We start from the raw sequence: 27,743 nt of genomic DNA on the forward strand, positions 1-27,743 counted from the left end.
GAAAGAGGGGAGAGCTATGAGTGAGGTGGACCAAAGTCACCTTGTCAATTCTGTTAGGAAAAGCAGTGAGAGGGGGACACCAGCTGGAGTCTTTCCCGCCCTGGGGTGATAAGTCACCCGGTCCTGCTGTCCTTTCATGCCGTGATAACCGGCAGACCGGCTCCCATAATCTGCAGACCAGACTCCTGTTCCAAATGGAAAATGTGAAGCCTCTTATTTAAAATTATTATTTTTTAAATTATTAATTACAAGATGGTGACAGCAGAGCATTAAACCAAGCGTGGAGGGGTTCTGAGAAGCCAACTGTGATCGTAGGGGTGGAACTCAGGACACTTCAGGCCAGGGGAGTATGGAGCAGGTAGGCAGTAGAAAAACACAGCTCAGAGGTGTAGGGTGAAGATTTTGTTACTGGGGTATTTGGGGATGATAGAAGGACACGGAAAGTTGATAGGATGAGTTTTGTTTTTGGTTTTTTTGTGAGACAGAGTCTCACTTGGTCACCCTTGGAAGAGTGTCATGGCATCTTAGCTCACAGCAACCTCAAACTCTTGGTTTCAAGTGATTCTCTTGCCTCAGCCTCCCAGGTAGCTGGGACAACAGGTGCCCGCCACAACACTGGCTATTTGGTAGAGACAGGGGTCTCATGGGCGGCGCCTGTGGGTCAGTGGGTAGGGCGCCAGCCCTGTATACAGAGGGTGGCGGGTTTGAACCTGGCCCCGGCCAAACTGCAACCAAAAAAATAGCCGGACGTTGTGGCAGGTGCCTGCAGTCCCAGCTACTCAGGAGGCTGAGGCAAGAGAATCGCTTAAGCCCAGGAGTTGGAGGTTGCTGTGAGCTGTGATGCCACAGCACTCTACCGGGGGGTGATATACTGAGACTCTGTCTCTAAAAAAAAAAAAAAAAAATAGAGACAAGGGTCTCGCTCTTATTGAGGTTGGTCTTGAACTCATCAGCTCAGGTAATCCACCTGCCTGGGCCTCCCAAGTGCTGTGATTACAGGTGTGAGCCATGGTGCCCAGCCCTGGATTTTTTTTCAATGGAGGAGAAAGTTAAGGTTTTCTTGTTTCGTGGTTCCAGTCTTGCTACCATCTGCATGCCCTCCCTCCCTTCACGGTGTTCAAGAAACACAAGTGAAGAAGCAAGCATGAAAGAATATTTTAGTTTATAGGACTCTGCTGCCATACAGGGACTGGGATATAGGGGTCGCACAATACAGTTGACCCCTGAATAATGCAGGGATTGGGGTACTTACCACCATGCAGTCAAAATTGGCATATAATTTTTTGTTTCCCCCAAACTTAACTATTAATAGCCTATGTTGAGTAGAAGTCTTACTGATAATATAAACATTTGATTAACACAGAGTCTGTATTTATGTATTATATACCGTTTTCTTACCATCAAATAAGCTACAAAAAAGAAAATGTTATTAGGAACATTGTAAGGAGGCTGGGTGAGGTGGCTCCCACTTGTAATCCTAGCACTCTGGGAGGCCAAGGCAAGTGGATGGCCTGAGCTCAGGAATTGAAGATCAGCCTGAGCAAGTGAGAACCCCCCATCTCTACCAAAAATAGAAAAACTAGCCTGCTGTTTTGGTGGGCACCTGTAGTCTCAGCTACTCAGGAAGCTGAGGCAAGAAGATGCTAGAGCTGAAGAGTTTGAGGTTGCTGTGAGCTATGATGCCACAGTACTCTAGCCAGGGTTGACAGAGTGAGACTCTGTCTCAAAAAAAAAAAAAGGAAACATCATAAGGAAAAGAAAATATATTTACAACTGATTAAGTAGAAATGGATCATCATTAAGGTCTTTATCCTCATTACTGTCTTCACATTGAGCAGGCTAAGGAGGAGGAGGAGAGGAGGGGGTTGGGCTCAGAGGTGATAGAGATCAAAGAAGAGCTGCTAGGAGGTGGACCCACAAAGTTCACACTTAAGCTCTTTAAGGGTCAAAGCCACTTCACAGCTATTAGTAATGTCACTAATTAAGGATTGGCTGATGATTTTATAGTAATGGTAGTTTATTTGTTCAAATTATGGCTTATGGAAAAAAAAACAAAACACTATGCTTGACTTCCTCCCTCCCTCCCTTGCTCCGGCATCACGCCTTTCCCTTTATTTCTTTCTTCCTTCCTCCTTTCCTCCCTTTCTTTCTAACAAATAGGAAACCCTTTGTTATCTCCCAATAAGGAGCTTAAATGTTTTCACTTGATAACCAATCATACTTATTTAAGCAATCAAATGATTATTTTCCAATATAAACGTAGAGGATCATAATGAATTCTTTTTTATTAATCAGTTTTTTTCTTTTATTTTATTATTATTTTTTTTTTAGAGACAGAGTTTCACTTTATTGCCCTCGGTAGAGTGCCGTGGCATCACAGCTCACAGCAACCTCCAACTCCTGGGCTTAAGGGATTCTGTTGCCTCAGCCTCCCAAGTAGTTGGGACTACAGGCACCTGCCAGAACACGTGGCTATTTTTTTGTTGCTGTTTGGCCAGAGCCAGGTTCGAACCCACCACCCTCAGTATATGGGGCCGGCACCCTACCTACTGAGCCACAGACACCTCCCCAGTTTTTATTTGTTGAAAGCTGCTGTCCTATATGTCACCTCACTCACCAAGTGTTCAAAGATAAGGTATCTCCTGAGGAGGCCTGACCTGTTCCCTTCAACTCCCACATATTCCTCCATCCATAGTTGAATTCCATCTTCACCCTTTTTACTCTGCCTTCCAGAGCCCCAATTCCCTTAAAAACAAATGTCCTTACCTTATCTGGTTCTTCCCAGAAAGTTACCTTAACCTTCATGCCTTGAGTAATATGCCGCTTCTCCCCAAAAATACAGCTCACGCTGGGTTCTAAATATAGCATACCATCACTTTTTTAAGACTCTTGAAAAAATTCCTTGAGATGATGCCACCTGCCATCACTCCTTGTTCTTGGAAACCACATATTTCTGGGCACTCCTCCCTATTGAGAGGCTTCTAAATCTTTAGCCTCCTTGTCCCTCCACCAAGATGATCCTAAAGAAGCCTGGCGTAGAATTAATCCAACTGTCCAGCTCCACTCCTTCAACATTGCTAGGCTATTGGAGAAAATCACACAAATGCGGGGATTATTTCTATCAGAAGCATATGGTTTCCATCTCATTTAGGCTTTCAATACTACTTGCCAATCCCTTATACATCCCTGGGAATGGTCTAATTCTACGCCTGCTCACTAAAAATACTCTTCAACTTCCTCAGGTCATTTACTCTCACACTGTCCTCTTTTCTCTTAGTAATTAAATTTTCTTCCCCTGGCTAGGCGCAGTGGCTCAAACTTGTAAGTAAGCCTCTGGGAGGCCGAAGTGGGTGGGTCACCTGAGCTGACAAGTTGGAGACCAGCCTGAGCTAGAGTGAGACCCCACCTCTAAAAAAAAAAAAAATATATATATATATATATACACATACATATACATATATATCCAGACGTTGTGGCAGGTGCCTGTAATCCCAGCTACTCGGGAGGTGAGAGAACCTCTTGAGCCCAGGAGTCTGAGGTGCTGGGAGCTGTGATGCCACAGCACTCTACCAATGGGGACAAAATGAGACTCTGCCTCAAAATCAATGAATAAATTTTCTTCTCCTCAAAAAATATTGAGTGTTGACTTTTCCTCTTTTTATTCCTGTATTTACAAACAAATCCACCAATACATCTACGTGGAGTAAACTAATGGCATTACTGGTGTCCCTTTTCCATCCCCTTTGTCCTGCAATTTTGTAGTCCCTTCCCCTTCTGACTCTGGGGTTGGCCATGTAACTTCCTTTTGTGGAGGCCTGAAGAAGTCCCTGTGTATTCCCACCGTCTATTTGGAAGTCTGCCAGGACCCTGAACAGAAGCCCATGCTAACCTGGGGAAGATGAGAGCACACGGAGCAGAGCTGAATGGTCCTCGCCAAGACCAGCACCCAGCCAATCCATCTGTCAGCTGAGCACAGCCTACGAACAAGCCCAGAAACAGGCTCTGCCAAATCTGGTTCACTACGACTGCCTAGCTAACTTGCAAACTCATGAGAAATAATGGTTGTTTTCAACCACTAAGTTTTGGTATGATTTATTATGAAATGATAGCTAACTAGCATAAATTCTCACTCCCATCTCTCTACACTCAGGGGAAGAAATACCCCTTTTCTCTTTCTCTCTCAATCTCTATTTTTTAAGAAATGGATCTTGTTATGTTGTGCAGGCTGGTCTTGAACACCTGGCCTCAAGTAATCCTCCTGCCTCAGCCTCCAGAGTAGCTGTTCCTTCTTTTATTTTTATTTTTGTGGGTTTATAACTTTATTTGATATATCTGACAATCACCAGTTAGTTCTCATCCACATTGACTGCCCGTAGATATTTGAAAGTAGTAACAGGTACGATAGGTAACCAAAGTATAGAACTTGTGGCTCAGCGGCCCTAGCACAGTGGTTATGGCACTGGCCACATACACCCAGGCTGGCGGATTCAAATCCAGCCCGGGTCAGCTAAACAATGACAACTGCAACCAAAAAATAGCCAGGCATTGTGGCAGGCACTTGTAGTCCCAGGTACTGGGGAGGCTGAGGCAAGAGAATCGCTAAAGCCCAAGAGTTTGAGGTTACTGTGAGCTGTGACACCACAGCACTCTACCGAGGGTGACATAGTGAGACTCTGTTTCAAAAAAAAAACAAAGTATAGAGCTTGTTTGGTGAATCTTCATCGTCATTAAGTTTTCTAGTCAACCACACAGGTATACAGTATGGGACATTTGTTATGCCTTTAGCCCAGACAGCTTTGTTGAGCCTGGCATCAATGCACAAAATTTCTGCATTTTCTTGAAGCCCACTCCATGGACTTGTGAGTGTTGATGGTGTATTCTCTCTCAGGTCACCACCTTCTGGCCACCCTTCTTTGTTTGTTTGTTTGTTTGAGACACAGTTTCATTTTGTTGTGCTATACAGAGTGCCCTGGCATCTAAGCGTTATAGCTCACAGCAACCAAAAACTCATGGGTTCGAGCAATCCTCTTGCCTCAGCCTCCCTCGTAGCTGGGACTACAGGCACCTGCCACAATGCCTGGCTATTTTTTACAGATGGGGTCTCACTCTTCCTCAGGTTGGCCTTGAACTCCTGAGCTCAAACCATCTGCCTGCTTTAGCCTTCCAAAGTGCTGGGATTACTTGCATGAGCAACATTAACTGGCCTCCATTTACATTTCTTTCTTTCTTCTTTTTTTTTTTTTTTTCTTGAGACACAGTCTCACTATGTCGCCTTTGGTAAAGTGCCATGGAATCAGAACTCACAGCAACTTCAAACTCTTGGCTTAAGTAATTCTCTTGCCTCAGCCTCCCAAGTAGCTGGAACTACAGGCACCTACCAGAATGCCCAGCTATTTTTTTTGTTTTGTTTTGTTATTGTTGTCATTGTTGTTTAGCAGGCCCTGGCTGGTTCCAACCCACCAGCCAGAGCCCTAACCATGGAGGAAAGGTCTCCAAGCCTCACATTTCTTGAAAGGATAATCTATACTGTGTATTTGTTAGGGATCGCCAGAGAAGCAGAACCAATAGGATGTCTGTTTTTTTGCAGACCTTGGGTCTCTCTCTTGCTCTGAATGATCTTGAAATCCTAGTCTCAAGCAATCCTTCTGCCTGTTTCCCAAAGTGGTAGGATTACAGAAATAAGCCACCTCCCCAGCCTGCTGATATAATTCTTTTCCCTTTCTTTTTTTTTTTTTTTTTTTTGAGACAGTCTCCCTGTTTTCCAGGGATAGAGTGCTATGTCTCAGCTCATAGCAACTTCAAACTCATGGGCTCAAGCAGGAACTTGATCCCTGCCTCAGCTTGCCAAGTAGCTAGGACTACAAGTGCACCACCATACCAGGCCTGGTCCTCCATTAGGCACAGTTAAACTTGTATATTTTCCAAGCCACTTGCAACACGGGTCTCTACATAAGCAATAGCACCTGTATTTCAACTAAATCAGATATGCACTAAAAGATAAGCTGGGGATGTAAATAACCATAGCACAAGACAGAAGGTAGCAATACACAGAAGCATGGGTAAATTCCAAGGAAACAGAGAAGAATTATCTCAAGCTAGGCGGTGAGCTTTCCTAAGAGTTGAAGATTCTCATGGGTGACAGCCAACAGACTATCCATAGATGGTAGAGTGCAGGCCCAGGGATGTGAGCATGGTACTCTTACCATCCGTTGAATTGATTTTCCTGTCACCTTTCCACCCTTTTTGACTCTTACTTTATTGAGGGAAAGACTGTCTGGCTCATGATGAAACTAGAGTAAACTACAGAGAACATATTTATAGGGCCCCTTTGTTACCTGGAGTTGCAATGTGTAATTTACCTTAATTAACATTAAATAAAATGAAAAGGCTGGGCTCTGTGGCTTATGCTATATAGTCCTCGAGGCTGGGGTGGGTGGATATTCTGAGTTTATGAGTTTAGGACCAGAGGGAAGACGGTCTCTACTAAAAATAGAAAAACCGAAAAACTAGCTGGAAGTGGTAGTGGGAGCCTGTAGTCTCAGATACTCTGGAGGTTGAGGCAAGACAATCACTTGAGCCCAGGAGTTTGAGGTTGCTGTGAGCTACAGCACCCAGGGCACTCTACCCACTGCGACAAACTGAGACTCTGTCTCAAAAAATAAGTAAATAGGTGGCGCCCACAGCTCAGTAGGTTGGGCGCCAACCACATACACCCAGGCTGGCGGGTTTGAACCTAGCCTGGGCCTGCTAAACAATGACAACTGGAACAAAAAAATAGCCAGGCGTTGTGGTAGGGGCCTGTAGTCCCAGCTACTTGGGAGGCTGAGACAAGAGAATTGCTTAAGCCCAAGAGTTTGAGGTTGCTGTGAGCTGTGACGCCAAGGCACTCTACTGAGGGCACCATAGTGAGACTCTGTCTCACAACTAAATAAATAAATAAGTTAATTAAATTAAAAATTCCATTCCTCACACTAGCCACATTTCAAGTGCTCTGGAGTCACAAGTGGCCAATGGATACTATACTGGACAGCACAGTACATTTCCATCACATCAGAGAGTTCTACTGGATTGTTCTAAAGAGATTTAAGAAAGTGTACTTATCTCTTCCACCCATATTCAGTCTTGCCCTGAGCCTGGGTGTAATCAAGTCCACTAGTCCCCAAGATACTTCCGACAGAAATTTTAATAACTGTCAGGGCCAACAGAAATATTTGGCCTAGTCCTGCTAAGATGACGTGGTAATAATAGTCCAAGATTCTTCCACCTAAGTCAGGTAAGCACGTTGGCGGGGAAAAGGAGGCAACTTCCCAGATGTGGAGGTGAGAGGAGGGGCGATCACGAGGCTGGGGGCGGGACCTCGCCAGGTGGGCGGGGCCTCAGCAGGCCGGGCCAGGAGGCGGGAGGCGGGGAGTCGGCGGGGCCGCGCGCCAGCCCAGCCGTGCGTGCTCACGTGACAGGTCCGCTAGGCCCCGCTCGCGCAGTCGTCAGGGCGAACGAAGATGGCGGCCGAGAGGGAACCTCCTCCGCTTGGGGACGCGAAGCCCACCGACTTTGAGGAGCTGGAGGACGGAGAGGACCTGTTCACCAGCACTGTCTCCACCCTAGAGGTGAGACCGCGTCGCCATAGGTGCTGCGCTGCGCCGCTGCCGCGCGTCTCACCTTTAGTTGCTTCTTTCCCCGTGCCGACTTGTCCCTCCCCACCCCCCGGGTTTACAGGGACGCACGGGGTGACACCTGTGACGCGGGCCCACCTGGGGTGCCTGTCAGTGGTTTAGGGGTTAGCCTGGGTGGCGAGGCCTCCTAAGGAGAGCAGCTTACGGCCCTGGGGTGCCGATGTGATCCTCTGAGCGGCCGGGCCCCGACGGAGCATCGCAGCGCCCCTTCCCTGCTTAGCTGGCCTTCCTCCGTGTCCGTGGTACCTCTCCTTCCAGGCTGGGGAAGGCTTTGCCCTGGATCCCAGTAAACCGCCACTGCGCTCACCTGGGGCTTCCGTAGCTTCTCTGGAGAGGTGCTTGCTTTCCCTTCCCCTGGGAGAGTGTGCCCCTAAAAGGGGAGAGCGGTGAAGTGAGCGCTGAGGGGCTGAGGGTCTGTAAGGAGCCTGGGAATGCACTTTGCCCGGTCTTGGCCCTTCGTGGTGCGTCTGTTTTGAACTGTTATGTAGGTAAATGCATTTGCCTGTTTTTAACTGTCTTTAGTTCTTAGACTTTTTTAGGGGTCATAGTGTTTTTAATATGTAAGGAGGGAGTAGTCCAGGAAACTGCCCTTGTGTGGGTGTGGGTGTGGGGGTGTGCGTGTGTGTGTGTTAAGTTACCAGGGTAGAAATAGCAGCAGAGCTCTATTCCTTTTTCCTCTTTTCTCGCATGGTCAGCGATCTCTGTTCCTGTTTTTGTCAAAGGAAACACCCTCTATGAACATAACTGTATTGGGTCGTCCTGTATCTAGTTCATGTTTGAATTGCTTTGCATTTGATGAGAGCAGACACGCCTCAAAGTCTCAAGTTGAAGGCTATTTGTATATATTAAAAATATAGCAAATTTTACAGAGTGTTTACCTCAGGCTGTACTTCCTTATAAAGGACTTTTTAATAAGCTTTCTTAGTTTGTTCAACTCTGCACCAAATCAATTAGAAATTACTATAAAATATCCATTATCTGAAATTCAGTTACCTGAAACTGGGAACTAAGGGAACCATTTTTAGCACACTGACCACATTCAGCTAATTGCATGTGCAATGTCCCAGCCAAATGTCACCACCCCTCAGGTTATAGGCTTCCTGGGGCTGGTGTTTTGATCATTTCTGTATTTCTCACAAAATGTTTGACATTTGTATTTAGTAAATGTTTGCTGGATTAATTTTCAAAACCAGCACCTCCTAAGGATTAGTAAAAAGTATTTTGCGGAAGATATTTTAGGAGGTTGTTAACCTTTTAGCTCTTTTTTTTTTTTTTTTGTGGAGACAGAGTTTCACTTTATTGCCCTCAGTAGAGTGCCGTGGCGTCACGCAGCTCACAGCAACCTCCAACTCCTGGGCTTAGGCGATTCTCCTGCCTCAGCCTCCCGAGTAGCTGGGACTACAGGCGCCCGCCACAACGTCCGGCTATTTTTTTGTTGTAGTTTGGCCGGGGCTGGGTTTGAACCCGCCACCCTCGGCATACAGGGCCGGCGCCCTACTCACTGAGCCACAGGCGCCGCCCATCTTTTAGCTCTTAATATGTACTGTACCTTAACGTGTTGAAAGTTACTGCCTGCAGTGTTACCACACAGGTCTGAAACTAAAAAGAAACAAATAAAGAAAGAAAGTTACTGTCTGCAGGATGCTAAGACCTGTATTCCTTTTGGGGGTAACAGGTTTTCTATCAGCAAGAATCAGAACAAACTTGATTGACCCCAGTAAGTATTCTGTTTTAGTGAGGTCGTCTAAAGTTGAATAAAAGGAACTATAATCTGTATTTTTAAAGTTACATGTGGGTGGTTTCAGTAAAAGTCTGTAAAGTTTGATTATGAATATTTTAAATTTACCTTGGTTAATGGTACTGAGAAAATTGTAAATACAGTTGTTTTTGCTTGTTCTTCTAAATCCCTTATTTCATGTAGTCTTTCTGGTTATTGATTTTAGAAGGTGGTATGGTCATGAGGTTTGTAAATTCAAATTTTTTTTTCTTTTCAAACTATTTGGGATAGGATATATAGCAGAATTTTTCAGAATACCTAAACTTCTCTAAAGAAATGCTTTATTGGCTCTACACCCATAGTACAGTGGTTATGGCGCCAGCTACATACACCAAAGTTGGCAGGTTCGAACCTGTCCCAGGCCAGCTAACCAACAATGACAACTGTAACAAAAGAGAGCCGGGCGTTGTGGCTGGCTCCTGTAGTCCCCAGCTACCTGGGAGGCTGAGGCAAGAGAATCACTTGAGCCCAAGAGTTTGAGGTTGCTGTGAGCCGTGACGTCAGGGCACTCTACCGAGGGCAAATTTCTTTTTTGAGACAGTCTTACTATGTCGCTGTCACATACAGTGCCAGATTTTTTTTTTTCTTGAGACAAGGTCTTACTCTATTGCCTGGATTTGACTGGCATCATCATCATAGTTCACTGCAATTTCAAACTCCCAGGCTCTAGCCATCCTTCTGCTTCATCCTCCCCAGTAGCTGAGACTACAAACATGCACCACCATGCCCGGCTAATTTTTTTTAGTTTTTGTAGACACAGTGTCCCGCTCTTGCCCAGGATGGTCTCAAGCTCCTGAGCTCAAGTGATCCTCCCATCTCAGCCTCCCAAAGTGTGGTGATTAGAGTTACTGTACCCCGCCAATGGTCTGCATTTTTAACAAGCTTTCCTGAGGACAGTGGTTCTGGTCTGTAGATAACATTAGTTGCAAGGCCTTGGGTGATGTGATTTTGTTGTGGGTCACCTGCCTTAAATAGTTATTACCTAAGAAATTATTTATTACCCAAACCATAAATCGAAAGAAGACATACAAATGAATGTTCTTTAATTTCTTCCTCTTTTTTCAAGACAGAGGCTCACTTCACCCTAGGTAGAGTGTTATAGTGTTATAGCTCACAGCAACCTCAAATTCTTGGATTTGAGTGATCCTCTTGTCTCAGCCTCCCAATTAGCTGTGACTACAGGTGTGCACCACAGCTCCTGGCATATTTTTTTCTGTTTTTAATAGAAATGATCATGCCCTTGCTTAGGCTGTTCTTAAACTCCTGAGTTCAAGCAGTACACCAGCCTCTGTTTCCCAGAGTGCTAGGATTACAGGTGTGAGCCACCACACCTGGCCGATTATTTTAACTTAGTTTTCTCTTTAGAGTAGGTTTGTCATAGGCAGCGTATTCTGTGTAGTTATTTTTGTGTCCAATTTGGCCATCTCTTCTAATTGGAATATTTAGACTATTTACATTTAATGTAATTATTATCATGGTTGGATTAGATCTACTATTTTATTTGTTTATTTTTTCCTTCTGTTTTTTTCATTTCCTTTTCCTTCTTTCTTTTTTTTTTTTTTTTTTGTAGAGACAGAGTCTCACTTTATGGCCCTTGGTAGAGGGCCATGGCATCACACAGCTCACAGCAACCTCCAACTCCTGGGCTTAAGCGATTCTCTTGCCTCAGCCTCCCAAGTAGCTGGGACTATAGGCGCCCGCCACAACGCCCGGCTATTTTTTTGTTGCAGTTCAGCTGGGGCCAGGTTTGAACCCGCCACTCTCGGTATATGGGGCCGGCGCCTTACCAACTGAGCCACAGGCGCCGCCCTCCTTTTCCTTCTTTCTTTGGTATTACTTTAACTTTCATTAGTATTTCATTTTAATTTAGCTATTGGACTTTTTGCTTACTACCTTTATATATGTGTGTTAGTGGTTGCTCTATGCATTAAAAGACATATACCTAACCTTTCACAGACCAATTAGGGTTAATATACTTCCTCAAGTAAAATGCAGAGTTTTATAATTATACAGTTTCATTTACCTCTTTTATGTTATAGTTATCATATGTATTATATTTTCATGCGTTGAAAACCTTACCAAAGTTACAATTTTTGCTTTCAATCTTCACACCTTATTTTAAATAAATAACTTAGAGAAGAAACAATCTTTTCTGTTTCCTTAGTTACCATTTCCGTGCTTCTGTTATACATGAAGATCCAGTTTTCATTAGTTTATCCTATAAATAATGTCAGTCTGAAGAACTTCTTTTAGCACACTTTTTTTTTTTTTTTTACTTTGAAAGCTGGTCTGGTGACAGCAGATTCTTTGGTTGTTTTTTTTTTTTCCATCTGAGTGTTTGTTTTTTTGTTTTGTTTTTTTTTTAATCCGAGTCTGTCTTAAACTTTTTTACATTTCGTAGACCCTAACAATCATTTTCTTCATTCTTTTTTTTTTTTTTTTTTTAGACAGAATCTCAAGCTGGGTAGAGTGCTGGGGCATCATAGCTCACAGCAACTTCCAACTCAGGTTCAAGCTATCCTTTTTTCTATTTTTAGTAGAGATGAGGTCCCATTTTTGTTCAGGCTGGTCTCCAACTCAAGCAACCCACCCACCTTGGCCTCCCAGAGTGCTAGAATTGCAGGTGTGAGCCACCTCGCCTGGCATGGCTTCATTCTTGAAGGATATTTTTGATAGATACAGAATACTGAATTTACATTTCTTTTCCTTCAGCCCTTTAAAGGTTTTGTGCCACTGTCCTCTGGTCTCTGTGATTTCTGATGGGCATTACATAGTCATTGTAATCATTTCCCTAAATGTAATTTTTTAGGTTTTTTAGTTGCTTTGGGTGGCTTTTTTTGTTGTTATTTTTTTGTTTTTTGCTTTTCAGCCGCTTTGTATCATATGACTGGATCTTGTTTTCTCTAAGATTGTCCTGTTTGGATTTTGCTTGTTCTTGAATCTGTAAACTTACGTATTTCACCAAATTTGAGAAGGTTTTACTCATCATTTCTTGAAATATTTTTCATTTTTTCCTTCATTCACTGCTTTCTGCCTCTGTTTGTAGGACTCCAAGAAGATGAATGTTAAACTTTTTTATATTGTTTCATAGGTCCCTAACAATCTTTTTTTTTTCATTTTTTTTTTTTTTTTGTTATTCAGATCGAATATTTTCTGTTGATCTACAAGTTTACTGACTTTATGTCAAGAACTGTAAAGGGTCTAAAATTTTACCCAGTTTAATGGTTGCTAGAAGACTCAATAAAGGACTTTATTACTCCTACCACAGCAAGCAGCATGAGTATCATGTTTGTGGCAATTCCCCTTGGCCCTTATGTCCCAGAGGGTTGAGGTGGACGGGCCCAGGTGGATGCTGCACCTGTGTTTGATTTGTGTCACAGCTGAGAAACCCAAGCCTAGGGACCCAAAATAATTTATAATAGGAAATGTCTCCCTATCTTTATTATACTGCATAGTAAAGAAACATGATCTTTGCCTAGAAAAGAGACACTTCTCTTTCTCTGTCTTCCAAGGTGGTTCACTATATAATCATTCATGACAAGATAGTCCAGAACAAGCGTAGATGCCTCTGCTTGCAACATGTACTAAAACATGAGAGACCCGTGGAAAATTTATATACTGTTTTGAGTCTATTCTACAAATGTGCAGCTTGGAGGTAAGCCCATGATTTTTGTAGCTTCCTTTGTAGGATTAAGAAATCCTGTTCTCCATTTGTCTCTTTTCTAGGATGCATTGCTTCCTGCTCTTTGCCTCCCAGGGACCTCTCTTTCCAGCTTCTCTGCCTAGAAACATAAGCTCCTCTGAGAGTTGTAGCTACTTGTACTGTCACATACTTTTGCCCTGCTTGAGCCCATCTTGCAGAAAAGCAAAAAAAAACACAGGAGAGAAAATATTAATGAGGGTTCTACCCCTTTCTCATCAGACTACTAGTTCCCTTCTCCTGGTTCAGTTGTTCAGAGAATTAGATGCTCTCTTTAAGGACTGAAACAAAACACATCTAAAACCCACAGCTTCTGGAAGAAATATTAGTTCTTGCCCACTTGTACCTCTCTTCAAACTTTACCTTGGGCTTCCCATTGGGCTTTGCATTTATGAGCAGGACCTCTAGGCCTGGGAGCCCGAGGTGGGTGGATCACCTGAGCTCAGGAGTTTCTCCAGACTGTCCTGAGCAAAGCAAGACCTTCATCTCTACGAAAAATAGAAAAACTAGCTGGATATAGTGGCAGGCACCTGTAGTCCCAGCTACTAAGGAGGCTGAGATAAGAGGGTCACTTAAGCCCAAGAGTTTGACGTTTCTGTGAGCTATGCCACAGCAGTCTATCCAGGGTGACTGAGTAAGACTGTGTCTTAAAAATAAATAAGGCCAGGCTCATGCCTGTGATCCCAGCACTTTGGGAGGTAGAGGCGAGTGGATCACCTAAGCTCATGAGTTCAAGACTAGTCTAAGCTAGAGCAAGACCCCGTCTCTAAAAATAGCCAGGTGTTGTGGCGAGTGTCTATAGTCCCAGCTACTAGGGAGACTAAGGCAAGAGAAATCACTTGATCCCAAGAGTCTGAGGTTGTTGTGAGCTATGGCGCCAGGGCACTCTACCCAAGGGCAGCAAAGGGAGACTCTGTCTAAAAAATAAATAAATAGAAGCAGTCTCTCTGAAGTTGGTTTTGTCCAAGCGTATATCCACAGAACCTTGTAGGCATGAGGCGATTGTAGTTATAAACTTTCCCAAAAGATGATTTCTTGGGTATCACCTTCTTGCCCATGTCAGCTGTCACTGTGTGTGGGTAGTGATCAGTGCTAGCCACTAGAACATGGCGGTAGGGGCAGTCTGAGGTGCCGCCATCAAAGTACTTAACAATGACAGCTTTGTGTTCAGAGTAGCATCTAGCTAAGCCTAGCACTACTTTCCTGGGTTTCATAACCTTGCCTACTTTCACAGCAGCCAGCTGGGTCTACAGCAGAAAAGAAGAAAGGACACTTCCCCTCTTGGCGTTTTTGATGTCAGTATTTTCATCACCGCCGTGTCGTGCCCTTAAGCAACTAGATCAGCCTCAAGCTGGGACCAGGAGAGAAAACAGAGGGAAAAGAAAGAAAAAGGGTTTTATACCCATATTTTCTAAGTTACAGAGACCCCAATGTTATGGCCAGAAAGATGGAATTTTCCTTGAAGTTGTTGCTGACCACACATAGTCATGCATAGTTCTGCAATTGGTGCTATCCTCAGGAAAAACTGAGACAGAATGCAAGAAAAAAATGGCAAAACAGATCCTTGTAAGGATCATTTTTCAAATTTTGGCTCTCTCCCCAATCTGCTGGCTGTTACTTACTTTTATGTTGTTGCTTTTTGTATTCTATCCATCCCGAGGAGTTTTTAGTGTCTGCTGTAGAGGGGAGGAAAAGGGACAATTGTAGTGGGCCTTTTTGATTTTGGATGGAATCCAAACACTACTTTTTAATTGAAAACCTTAAAATTCTTTATTAAAAAACCTCTTCCGGCTCAGCACCTGTGGCTCAAGCAGCTAAGGCACCAGCCACATACATACACCTGAGCTGGCGGGTTCGAATCCAGCTCAGGCCCGCCAAACAATAGTGACCGCTGCAACCAAAAAAAAAGGCGGGCATTGTGGCAGGCATCTGTAAGCTAGATGGGAGGAGGAGGCAGGAGAATCGCTTGAGCCTAGGAGTTGGAGGTTGCTGTGAACCTTGATGCCATGGCACTCTACCCAAGGTGACAGCTTGAGGCTCTGTCTCAAAAAAAAAAAAATCTCTTTCACGGGCAGTGCCTGTGGCTCAGTGAGTAGGGCACTGGCCCTATATACCGAGAGTGGAAGGTTTGAATCCAGCCCCAAACTGCAACAAAAAAATAGCCAGGCGTTGTGGTGAGTGCCTGTAGTCCCAGCTACTTGGGAGGCTGAGGCAAGAGAATCGCCTAAGCCCAAGAGCTGGAGGTTGCTGTGAGCTGTAACGCCCTGGCACTCTACCGAGGGTGACAAAGTAAAACTCTTGTCTCTAAAAAAAAAAACTTCCACACCTCTACTAAGTGATGGTGTGGGGGAGTAAAAGAATATTGATTTGTTAAGAATACTGATGTCTTCTCAGTTGCTTTTTTGTTGTGGAGATAGAGTCTCATCCTGTCACACTGAGTCTCATTCTGTCACACCTCAAACTCCTGGGCTCAAATGATCCTCCTGCCTCAGCTCCCTGATTTGCTTAGACTACAGACCTGCACCATGATGCTCAGCTAATTTTCCTGCTCCTAGTAGTGACAGTGTCTTGATCTTGCTTGGCTGGTCTCAAACTTGCAAGCTCAAGCAATCCTCCCACTTTGACCTCCCAAAGTGCTATGATTACAGGTATAAGCCACTGCGCCTGTCCTGTGGTTGCATATCTTAGACAACTGTGGTTCTGATTACACAGAATTTGTACTTCATTCAGGCAGAGAAGCTCTCAGTCTTCCTTTTCATCATAACTTTCTCCTTTGCTGGTCACTCTCCACAGTCCTTTCCATCCATTAGAGCAGGGGTCCTCAAACTTTTTAAACAGGGGGCCAGTTCACTGTCCCTCAGACTGTTGGACGGCCGGACTATAGTTAAAAAAAAAAAAAAAACTATGAACAAATTCCCATGCACACTGCACATATCTTATTTTGAAGTAAAAAAAAAAAAAAACGGAAACAAATACAATATTTAAAATGAAGAACAAGTAAAGTTAAATCGACAAACTTACCAGTATTTCAATGGGAACTATGGGCCTGCTTTTGGCTAATGAGATGGTCAATGTCGTGTTCCATATTTGTCATGCTAGTCGTAACAAGTGATGCAAGTGTGCGTCAGTTAGTCTAGATCTGGTTGGAGATTTCAGATGTTTCATTCTGGAAAATGTCTGTTCACAGACATAAGTCCTGCCAAAGATGGTTGCCATTTTGAGTGCATGGTTCCTGAGATGAGGATATGTCTCAGAGGGGAGAGATGCGTAGAAATTAGGTGCCGGAAGAGGCACAATTGCAGAGCTGCTTGACTTGAATGCATATTTCAGAGAGTCACAATTCTGCAGGTCAGCCAGTTCCATTTGGTAAATCGTATTCACATTTTCAGTGTCAATATAAAATGGGTTACAGAAAAGCTGTATGTCCTTTTCATGGAGATGAAGCTCTTTAAATCTAAATTGGAATTCCTTTTGCAACTTTTCCAGTGAATCCACACGTTTTGTTTGGGAATGCAACCAATGGATTTTCCGCTAACAGATTTTGAATTGTGGGGAGATGGCAGAAATTTTCCTCCTTCGCTTGTTTGATGAGGAGGCCTAATTTTATTTCAAAAATGGATTTTCCGCTAACAGATTTTGAATTGTGGGGAGATGGCAGAAATTTTCCTCCTTCGCTTGTTTGATGAGGAGGCCTAATTTTATTTCAAATGCTTTCACATGTGATTGCTTAGCACAGATTAGCTTCCTCTTTCCTTAAAGTTGCACATTGAAACTGTTGAGTAGCTCTGTTACATCTCTCAGAAAGGCAAGGTGCCATTTCCATTCTGCATCATTGAGCTCTGGTACTTCTTTGTTTTTTGAAAGCAGAAAAGCTGTAATCTGTGGAAGTAAGTCATAAAAATGTTTCAAAACTCTCCCTCGACTCAGCCAATGGACTTCTTTGTGGTACAGAACATCTTCACAGGCAACATTTAGCTCAGACAGAAATTCCTGAAATTGTGGTTTAGTGCATTACCTGTAATGAAGTTAACACAAGATACCACGGTTTTCATAACAGAGTCCCACTTCAGTGATTTACTACACAGTGCTTGTTGGTGGATGAGGCAGTGTATGGCTATTGGATGAGAATGGTTATTTTTGTCCATCTCTTGGTTAATGCGAGCAATTACTCCTTTCTTAGACCCCACCATGCCAGGAGCACCATCAGTTGTCACACTGGCTAGTTCTGCCCAGACCAGCTCCAGACTATTCAGTTTGGCAAACTTTTTCATAGATATCCTGTCCTGTAGTTGTTCCTTTGATGCTTTGCAGTGCAGCAAGCTCTTCTGTGACTTTGAAATAGTCAGTAGTCCCACGAATAAAAATTAGAAGTTGCACAGAATCACGAACATCATTACTTTCATCGAGTGCCAAGGAAAAATAGGAAAGTTTTTTTTGCAGAGTTTTGCAAATGCTGATGCAAATTGTCTCCCATTTCTTCAATCCTTTGTGTAATTGGTCCTGAAAGACTCACTGTACTAAATAAATCGGCCTTCTCTGGACACATCTCTTTGGCAACAGAAAAAAGGCATTCTTTAACAAATTCTCTCTCCATGAATGGTCTGCCAGTGCATGCTATTAGCTTGGCAACTTGAAAACTTGCTCACAGTGATGAAGTATTTAGCTGTTTCTACTTCACAAAAGTATTTTGCTGAGTTGTCAATGTATATTTCAGTTTTAATATTTTATCTTTTCTCACTTCTCCAACCAAACAATCATGTTTATCTTTATGTTGAGTTTGATAGTGTCAACACAAATTGTATTCTTTGACCACAGACACTATATTCTGGCATATCAAACACATAGCTTTTTCCTTGTACTGCATGAAAAAGTAATCATGAGTCCACTGTTCTTTGAATATCCTACACTCCGAGTCAATTTTTCTCTTTCTTGATATTGTTTCCTAGAGATTCCAAATTGCTATTAGTAAAATACATATATATATATATATACAGCTCTCCAAAAACAATATACCAGCAGTAACTTTGCCCACACAGAGACATATAAACTGCACTGCCCATCAGTGCAGTCTGATCGGTGTCCATCAATGCAGCCTTGCCCGGTCCACATCATTTCAGCCTCGCCAGTGCCCATATGGTGGAACTTCACTTTTACCTCAGGCTCACACTGGTGCGGTGCAGGAACAGGCATGATTACAGACCGGTTCCTCCACCACCTTTCCAGTTCACACTACCCTGTGTGAACTGCACTGTGATCTATGAACTCGCACAGGAATCTGATCGCATGGGTGAGAAGATCAATGCGATCAGATTCCACTGCAGGAAAAAAAGAAGGCATGTATGCCTTTTTTCTTCTGAATCTAATGCAAGTTCAGCCATATGCTTATATATGCACTGCCCAGAGATTGCAGCAGTGTGAACCGGGGCTTACACAGACACAACATACAACATCATACACAACTGAATAGCAATTAGAATATAAATGCACTTACTGTCAGTTAAATTGGGTTTCCTACTCCTCGGCTGTCTGCAGAGCTGGATTAAGTTGCCATGGGACCCTAGGCAGATTACCAGTTTGGGACCCCCATGCGATAATACTGAGCACTGACCAATTGCATTAACACTGACCGCTGACCATTAGCGATAACACTGCTGACAATTCGCATTAATACTGAGCACTAACAATTTGCATTAGCACTGAGCGCTGACTATTTGCATTATCACTGTGATGCAACCCCCCTAGAAACCACCCCCAACCAACTAACTAACTTAAAAAAAAAAAACAGCTCTCCTAACTTCAAAAAAAAGGGCTCTTCTAACTTCAAAAAGAAGGCGCCCACTATCTGCAAAAAAAAGACCTCCTAACTTCAGGAAAAATGGCCTCCCTTAACCGCAAAAAAAAGGCCTTACTAACTGCAAAATAAAATTAAAAAATAGACCTCCTTACTTCAAAAAATGTATATATCCTAACTTGTTCTTACCTCGGTCCTTAGGCAGCAGCAGGCAACCTGGTGACTCCTCCCATTACACAAGAGACTGAGAGGAGGAGTCTAGAGACAGAGAGGAGGGGAGTCAGAGAGTAGGAGGGGAGTCGGAGAGTGTGGGACACATTCCACACATGCGCACTGCGGGCTGGGATGAGTGGGCTGCTAAGCAGGACAGCAAAAACGAGTGGCTGGAAGAGACAGAGAGAAGGAGCGGAGTCGGAGAGTTGGCGCACATTCCACACATGTGCACTGCGGGCCGGGTCAAGTGGGCTGCTAAGCAGAACGGGCAGGGTGGCAAAAACACCCGGCGGGCCAGATAAATGTCCTCAGTGGGCCGCATGTGGCCCGCGGGTCATAGTTTGAGGACCCCTGCATTACAGAATAGCTCTTCTCTCACTCACTAGGAACCTGGAAAAAGTTTGGAAGAAGCAGAGAGAGAGATAAGTGGGTCTTTTCAGGCTTTAGTGAATAACTGCCTCATGGTTGCTCTTTATAAGGTGAAGTGCAGCATTCTTAGCTGCCAATAGATGGACACCCAAAGGAAGTGCACTTCTCATAGCCTTTCCATAGCATTGTGACTGCTGCCCCAGCAGCCTCTTGAAGTTGCCCACCACCCACATCACTCCCATCCTACACTTCATCTTGGGCTCTAGTCTATGAGATGAAAGGGTTTTGTTATATAAACATTAAGTTAGTTTTTCTCTTTCCCTGATTCTGGTGTCAGACAACTATGCTACTAGCATGATATGAATATTCAGTTATAAGAATACATTACAGATTGCAAATAGTTTACCTGTATAATAGCTGTGTACTGTATTTAACATTTCTGTTGCTCTTCTTTCATCCAAGGTTCCCTCCTGTATCATATCTTCAAAATAAACATTCTTTTTTTTTTTTTTTGAGACAGTCTCAAGCTGTTTTCCTAGGTAGAGTGCTGTGGTGTCACAGCTCATCAGCAACCTCAAACTCTTGGGCCCAAGTGATTCTCTTGCCTCAGCCTCCCAAGTAGCTGGGACTACAGGCGTCTGCCACAACGCCCAGCTATTTTTTTCATGCAGTTGTCATTGTTGTTTTCAGCTGGCCCGGGCCAGATTTGAACCCACCACCCTCAGTGTATGTGACTGGTGCCGTAACCACTGTGCTACAGGCATCAAGCCAAGCCACTGGGATTACAGGTGCTTACTGAAGCACCTGGCTGGTTTTTTCCATTTTTTTAGGAGTCAGGGTCTCACTGTTACTCAGGCAGGTCTCAAACTCCTGAGCTCAAGCAATTCTCCCTCCTCAGCCTCTCAGTGCTGTGATTACACCACCACGCCCATCTATTTCTCTGATTTTAATAAAGATAGTATATTGTGTGTGTGAGGAGAGAGAGTAGACTTTTTAGTGAATTTTTATTTACTTTGAAAATGAGATTTAAACTCATGCAAATGTAGTAGACGTTATGGCTGGGAACAGTAATTGGTCAGATAATCAAAAAATCTGAGATTGCATGTATTTGTGTATACCTTAAAGACATTAACTTAAAATAACTAAATGCATTTGCAATTTTTTAAATCTTTAAGTTTGAAATAATTCTAGATTTACAGAAAAGTTGTAAAGAATATTAGAGCCCATGTGTTATAAAGCTAACATTATACACAAAAATAATACAGTTATCAAAACCAAAAAATTGGGCTGGGCATTATAGATCTAAATCTATAATCCTAGATCTTTGGGAGGCCAAGTTGGGAGGATCATCTGAGGCTAGGATTTCAAGAGCAGCCAGAGCAAGAGCAAAACCACATTTCTATAAAAAAATGGAGAGAGCGATTTTGATATGAGGACAATTAATGACAATTATGGTTATGGGGGGGGAACAGAAAGAGGGAGGGGGGTGGGGCCTTGGTGTGTGTCACACTTTATGGGGGCAAGACATGATTGCAAGAGGGACTTTACCTAACAATTGCAATCAGTGTAACCTGGCTTATTGTACTCTCAATGAATCCCCAACAATAAAAAAAAAAAAAAAAATGGAGAGAGGGTGGTGGGGGGAGGGTCACAGTGTGTGACATACCTCTTGGAGGTAGGACACAATTATAAGAGGGACTTTACCTAACAAATGCAATGAGCGTAACCTGGTTCTCTATACCCTCAGTGAATCCCCAACAATAATAATAAAAAAAAATTAGCCAGCAGTGATGGTGTATGCTTATAGTCTCAGCTCTTCAAGAGATTGAGGCAGGAAGATCACTTGAGCCCAGGAGTTTGAGGTTACAATGAGCTATGATGACACCAGCGCACTCTAGCCTGAATGACAGAGCAAGACCGTGTCTCAAAAAAAAAAAGAATTGCAGTTATCTGATGTACCCCTCATTATACGTAGTATATACAAGAAAATTGGTACCCAAAGAAATTCACTGTCTATATTTACTATAGACAGATGAATGTACAAATGGTTCAGACCATTTCTGATTTCCTGGGAAATTTTGAAAGTTTGGATATAAGAAATTATCTAAAATGAAGTTGAATTTACAAGTTATATGTGAAATCTTAGTGTTTGTATCTTATTCAATAGAAATATATCTTAGTTTCTGGAAGGATAAAGAGAAGAAATACAAAGCAACATAATTTTTAATGTATATTGTAAGGAAATTGTGTAGCTACCTATTTCCTCATAATCTTTTATTATAAGCATCTTTCTGTGTCAATAAATGCCACTATGTCACTCTGCTACTTGGGGGAAAAAAAAAAAAGATTTGGCTGGGTTCATGGCTCATGCTTGTAGTCCTAGCACTCTGGGAGGCTGAGGTTGGTGGATAGCTCAAGATCAGGATTTTAAGACCAGCCTGAGCAAGAGTGAGACCGTGTCTCTCTCTCTTTTTTGTAATTAATTAATTAATTTTTTTTATTATTAAATCATAGCTGTGTACATTAATGCGATCATGGGGCACCATACACTGGTTTTATAGACCATTTGACACATTTTCATCACACTGGTTAACATAGCCTTCCTGGCATTTTCTTAGTTATTATGTTAAGACATTTATATTCTACGTTTACTAAGTTTCACATGTACCCTTGTAAGATGCACTGCAGGTGTAATCCCACCAATCACCCTCCCTCCGCCCATCCTCTCCCTCTCCCCCTCTCCCCCTTCCTCCTATTCTTAGGTTATAACTGGGTTATAGCTTTCATGTCATGTCTCTTTTAAAAATAGAAAAAATTAGCTGGGCATTGTGGTGTGTGCACAGCCTTCAGCTACTCAGAACCCAGGAATTTGAGCTTGCTATGAAGTGTGCTGATGGCACGGCACTCTAGCCTGGCCAACAGAGTAAGACTCTGTCTCAAAAAAAAAAAAAAAAAATAGACTTTACCTTTTGAAGCACTTTCAGATTTCACACCAAAATTGAGTGGAAACTACAGGGATTTCATTCATGCCCCTACACATCCATATTTTCTCCGATGATCAGTATCCCACAGTGTACAAGTGTTACACAGTTGGTGAACCTACATTGACACATCATTATTTCCCAAAATGCCAGTTTACATTAGGATTCATTCTTGGGATTGTACATTCTATGGATTTGGGCAAATGAACAGTGGCATACGAAGTCTCACAATTAAGTTCATGGACTCATCGTAGGAAAAAGTGCTACATACCTCATTGCTGAATACCACTATGGTCACCTTTGAAGTATTCCCCTTGGCCTTCTGATTTTTAAAAATTGTTTCCTTAGGCCCGGTATGGTGGTTCACATTGGTAATCCTAGCACTCTGAGAGGCCTAGGTGGGAGGATTGGTTGAGGTCACGAGTTCAAGACCAGCCTGAGCAAGAGCAAGACTCCATCTGTAAAAAATAGCTGGGCATTGTAGTGGGTGCCTATGGTCCAGCTGCTTGGTAGGCTGAGGCAGGAGGATGGCTTGAGCCTAAGAGTTCAAGGTTGCTGTGAGCTGTGTTGCCATGGGACTGTACCGACGGCAACAAAGTGAGACTCTGTTAACAAAAAAAGTGTTTTCTTATATAGATCTTATATATATATTGTTAGATTTACACCTAAGTTCTTACCTGAGCTGTCTGTTCAGGTCTTTTACCTATTTTTAATTGTTTTGTTGGTTTTCTTATTGCTGAATTTTAACAGTTTTTTTCTGTTTTAGATAATGGTCCTTTATCAGATTTGTCTTTTGCAAATATTTTCTTCCAGTGTGTGATTTGTCTTCCCATTGTCTTTACAGTATCTTTTTTGTTGTTTTTAGACAGTTTCACTATGTCACCCTTGGTAGAATGCTGTAGCGTCACAGCTCACAGCAACCTCAAACTCTTGGGCTTACACAACTCTCTTGCCTCAGCCTCCCAAGTAGCTGGGATTACAGGTGCCCACCACAATGCCCAGCTATTTTTGGTTATAGTTGTCATTGTTGTTTGGCAGGCCCAGGCTGGTTTCAACCCACCAGCTCCCGTGTATGTGGCTGGCACCCTAGCTGCTGAGCTACAGGTGCCAAGCCTCTTTACAGTATCTTAAATAGTGCAGAAATCTCTAATTTCTTTCTATTTTTTTAGACAGAGTCTCATTGTCACCCTAGATTGCTGTGGTGTCACAGCTCACAGCAACCTCCAGCTCTTGGGCTTAGGCAATTCTCTTGCCTCAGCCTCTTGAGTAGCTGGGACCACAGGCACCCGCCACAAGGCCCGGCTATTTTTTGTTGCAGTTTGGATGGAGCCAGGTTTGAACCTGCCACCCTTGGTATATGGGGCCAGGGCCTACTCACTGAGCCACAGGCACCACCCCAGAAATCTCTAATTTTAATGTGCAGTCCAACTACCAGTTCTAATCTTTCATGTTATCACGTCTGTGTTGTATCTAAAAACTAATAGCTAATCCCAGTGTCATCTAGATTTCCTATGTTATTCTATAGGAATTTATACTTTTGCATTTTACATTTAGGTCTGTGACCTACTTTGAGTTCATTTTTGTGAAGGTTATAAAGTGTGTTTCTGTATTCAAATTTTTGCATGTGATGCCTTCCTTTGTCAAAGATCATTTGACTATACTTAAGTGGATCTATTTCTGGGATCTTTGTTCTGTTCTTTGATCTATTTGTTTATTCATTTCCCAGTAGGACACTGTCCTGATTACTGTGTGTTTTATAGTAAGTCTTGAAGTTGGTAGTGTCAGTCTTCCAACTTTGTTCTTCAATATTATATGGTGGCTATTCTGCCTTTCCGAATTAGTTCATCGGCACCAACAAAATAATTTGTCAGTCATTTTGCTTCACATTGCATTGAACGTATGAATCAACTTGGAAAGGCTGGACTTTTTGGCAGTATCAAATTTTTGTATCTGTGAACGTGGAATATCTCCTTATTTATTTAGTTCTTCGATTGCTTTCACCAGAATGAAATGTTTCCTTATATAGATCTTGTACACATTTTGTTAGATTTATACCTAAGTATTTCATTTTAGGGGGTGTTAAAGAGTATTAAGATTTTAATTTCAAATTTTACTTGCTCATTACTGGTATGTAGAAAAGCAATTGATATTTGTCAGTTAACCTAGAAAAGCAATTGGTGTTTGTATGTGAACTTTTTTTTTTTTGAGACAGAGTCTCATTATGTCACCCTGGGTAGAGTGCTGTGGCATCACTGCTCACAGCAACCTCAAACTCTTAGGCTTAAGCGATTCTCTTGTCTCAGCCTCCCAAGTAGCTGGGACTACAGGCACCCACCACAACACCTGGCTATTTTTTTGTTGCAGTTGTCATTGTTGTTTGGCAGGCCCAGGCTGGGTTCAAACCTGTCAGCCTGGGTGTGTGTGGCCAGCACCCAACCCTCTGAGTACAGACACCACCAGTTAACATTTCTTGTTCCCAGTCTGCATACCTTTTGTTTCTTTTTCTTATTTTAATTGCATTAGCTAGGACATCCAGTATGATGGCAAAAAGGAATGGGTGAAAGGGGACACCCTTGTCTTATTCTTGATCTTAGAGGGAAAGTTTCTCACCATTTATTATAATGTTAGTAGTGGGCTTCTTATAGATATTCTTTATCAGGCTGAGAAAGTTATCCTTTATTCTCAGTTGCTGAAAATTTTTATCAGTGGTGTTGGAGCCACATTGCTACATTTTTATGTGAATATGCCATTGACTTTCAAATTTTATAGTATCATAGACAATTTGATGGCAGATCTGTGCCTAATTCTTTAGCACAGCCATAATTATTTTCTTAAAATTAATTGATAGTCGTTGTTTGCTGCAAGATACTAAGTAAAAAGTAGCAGATAAGATAAAATCTCTTCCTTTCCTTATAGAGCTTATAGTCTGTGAGCAGGTAGGTATAATGTCGTAAGAGAAATTTTGGGAGGATATAGGCCTGGTACTCATGCTCCTTAATTGGACTTGGTACAGGGTCAGTTGAGGTTGTCAGGAACATCTTTCAGAAGAAATAATAAATTTATTTATTCTTTAAATTCCTTCAAGTGAAATTACTGAGTTAAATGGAGGCCCACTTTTGGGATACTTGGGTCTGTAAAAATTGTTTCCTGAGAGAAAAGAAAGCCGCCTCTTTACATTTTCCTATAACGATTTGGAACTGTTTTTGAATGTTATAAAGGAATGTCCTTGTGCCATGCAGGACAGTTTACTTAAAAAAAGCTAATGAGTAGTGCTGGGTGAGGTGGCTCATGCCTGTAATCCCAGCACTCAGGGAAGCTGAGTTGGGTGGATTGCCTGAGCTCACAGGTTCAATACCAGCCTAAGCCAAAGCGAGACCCTGCCTCTAAAAACAGCCAGGTATTGTGGAGGACGCCTGTAGTCCCAGCTACTCGAGAGACTGAGGCAAGAGAATCTCTTGTGCCCAAGAGTTAGAGGTTGCTGTGAGCTATGATGCCACGGCACTCTACCAAGGGCAACAAAGTGAGACTCTGTCTCCAAAAAAAAAAAAAAAAAAAAGCTAATGTGTTAGCATCAAAGGATTATTGGTCCTACAAAAAGTTTACTAAGCATAACAGAAAAAATTGATAGAATTTGCCCATAATATAAATTAAGAATGTCTGTTGCAAAATCTGCTTATCTTAAAATAAAAAAGTAAGCTACAGAGAGGGAGAAAATACTCATAATACATATCTGACGAAGAATTTGTATCCAGAGGGCGGCGCCTGTGGCTCAGTGGATAGGGCGCTGGCCCCATATACCGAGGGTAGCGCATTCAAATCTGGCCCTGGTCAAACTGCAACAAAAAAATAGCCAGGCGTTGTGGCAGATACCTGTAGTCCCAACTACTCAGGAGGCTGAGGCAAGAGAATTGCCTAAGCCCAGGAGTTGGAGGTTGCTGTGAGCAGTGTGACACCACAGCACTCTACCGAGGGCAATAAAGTAAGACTCTTGTCTCTACAAAAAAAAAAAAATTTATATCCAAAATGTATTTTAAAAACTACTACAAATCAATAAGAACAATAGACAAATGGACAAAATACTTGAAGAGACTCTTCACAAAAAAAGAATATTCAAATGGCCATTGAACATACCAAAAACTACTTGGTATCATTATTCATCAGAGAAGTAGAAATTCCAACCAATATACTTTACACCTTCTTGAGTAGCTAAAGTGAACAAATGAAATATATCAAAATGTTGACAAGGATGTGGAGCTATATATTTTCGTATGCTTCTGGTGGGAGTATAAATTATACAATCACTTTAGAAGATAAATTATACAACCAGTCAAGCAGCTAAGGCGCCAGCCACATACACCTGAGCTGGTGGTTCAAATCCAGCCCGGGGCCCACCAAACAATAATGACAGCTGCAACCAAAAAATAGCCGGGCGTTGTGACAGGTGCCTGTAATCCCAGCTATTTGGGAGGCGGAGGCAGAAGAATCACTTGAGCCCAGGAGATGGAAGTTGCTGTGAGCTATGATGCCACAGAACTCTACCCAGGGTAATAGCTTGAGGCTCTGTCTCAAAAAAAAAAAAAAGAAGATTGTTTAATAAAATCTCTTTAAAGCTGAATATTCGTTTACCCTATGATCCAGCTGTTCCACTCCTAGGTATATACTGTGTTCACCATAGTAGCACTATTGGTAGTAGTAAAAAACTGATAACCACCCACATAGATCAACAGTAGAATGGACCAATTATGGTATTCACACAATGAAATATTATACATCAATGACAATAAGTGGTCTGCTACACAGAACAATATAGAAGAATCTCATGTACATAACATTAAGAACAAAAATCAACAGAAAAGAATATATTTCTTATGATTCCATTTATGAAGAGCAAAACCAGGAAAAACTAATCTAAGTTGGTAGAAACCTGCATGGTAAAGAATGAGAAGGGGGGGGGTCTTAGTTTAACAAGTATGTTGCATTTTTGAAAATATTTATATTTTGAGATATATAATTTTGTATGTGTTTGTGTTATATACTTCATGAAAAAAATTTTAACCATTGTTTAAACTACAGTAAAGCTAAAAGTTACACAACCTAGTTTCCATTACATTGGTCATTATACTTTAAGAAATACAAAAATAATTCTTAGCTTAAAGTGTCAATTTTTTTTAAATGTCAATGTTTTTGATGAAGGCATATTTTTAGTTTGAAACTATAGAAATTTTAGAGAGTCTCACTT

General features: G+C 42.3%; 1 protein-coding gene across 2 annotated transcripts in view; it reads left to right on the plus strand.

Moving 5' to 3' along the window:
- Positions 1 to 7,404: 7,404 nt before the first annotated feature.
- The window catches only part of SNX2 (sorting nexin 2), a 68,754-nt gene continuing 48,415 nt past the window's right edge, over positions 7,405 to 27,743 (plus strand). The window contains exons 1-2 of one of the 2 annotated variants that reach the window (XM_053566185.1): positions 7,487 to 7,607; positions 12,963 to 13,105. In XM_053566185.1, coding sequence (XP_053422160.1) covers positions 13,091 to 13,105 — 15 coding nt within the window. In that variant the 5' untranslated portion in view covers positions 7,487 to 7,607; positions 12,963 to 13,090. Of the gene's footprint in view, positions 7,608 to 12,962; positions 13,106 to 27,743 lie in introns of both variants that reach the window. The other variant, XM_053566184.1, reaches the window with a different exon arrangement.

This window comes from Nycticebus coucang, chromosome 17 (genome assembly GCF_027406575.1).
Source record: "Nycticebus coucang isolate mNycCou1 chromosome 17, mNycCou1.pri, whole genome shotgun sequence".
Lineage (NCBI taxonomy): Eukaryota > Metazoa > Chordata > Mammalia > Primates > Lorisidae > Nycticebus > Nycticebus coucang.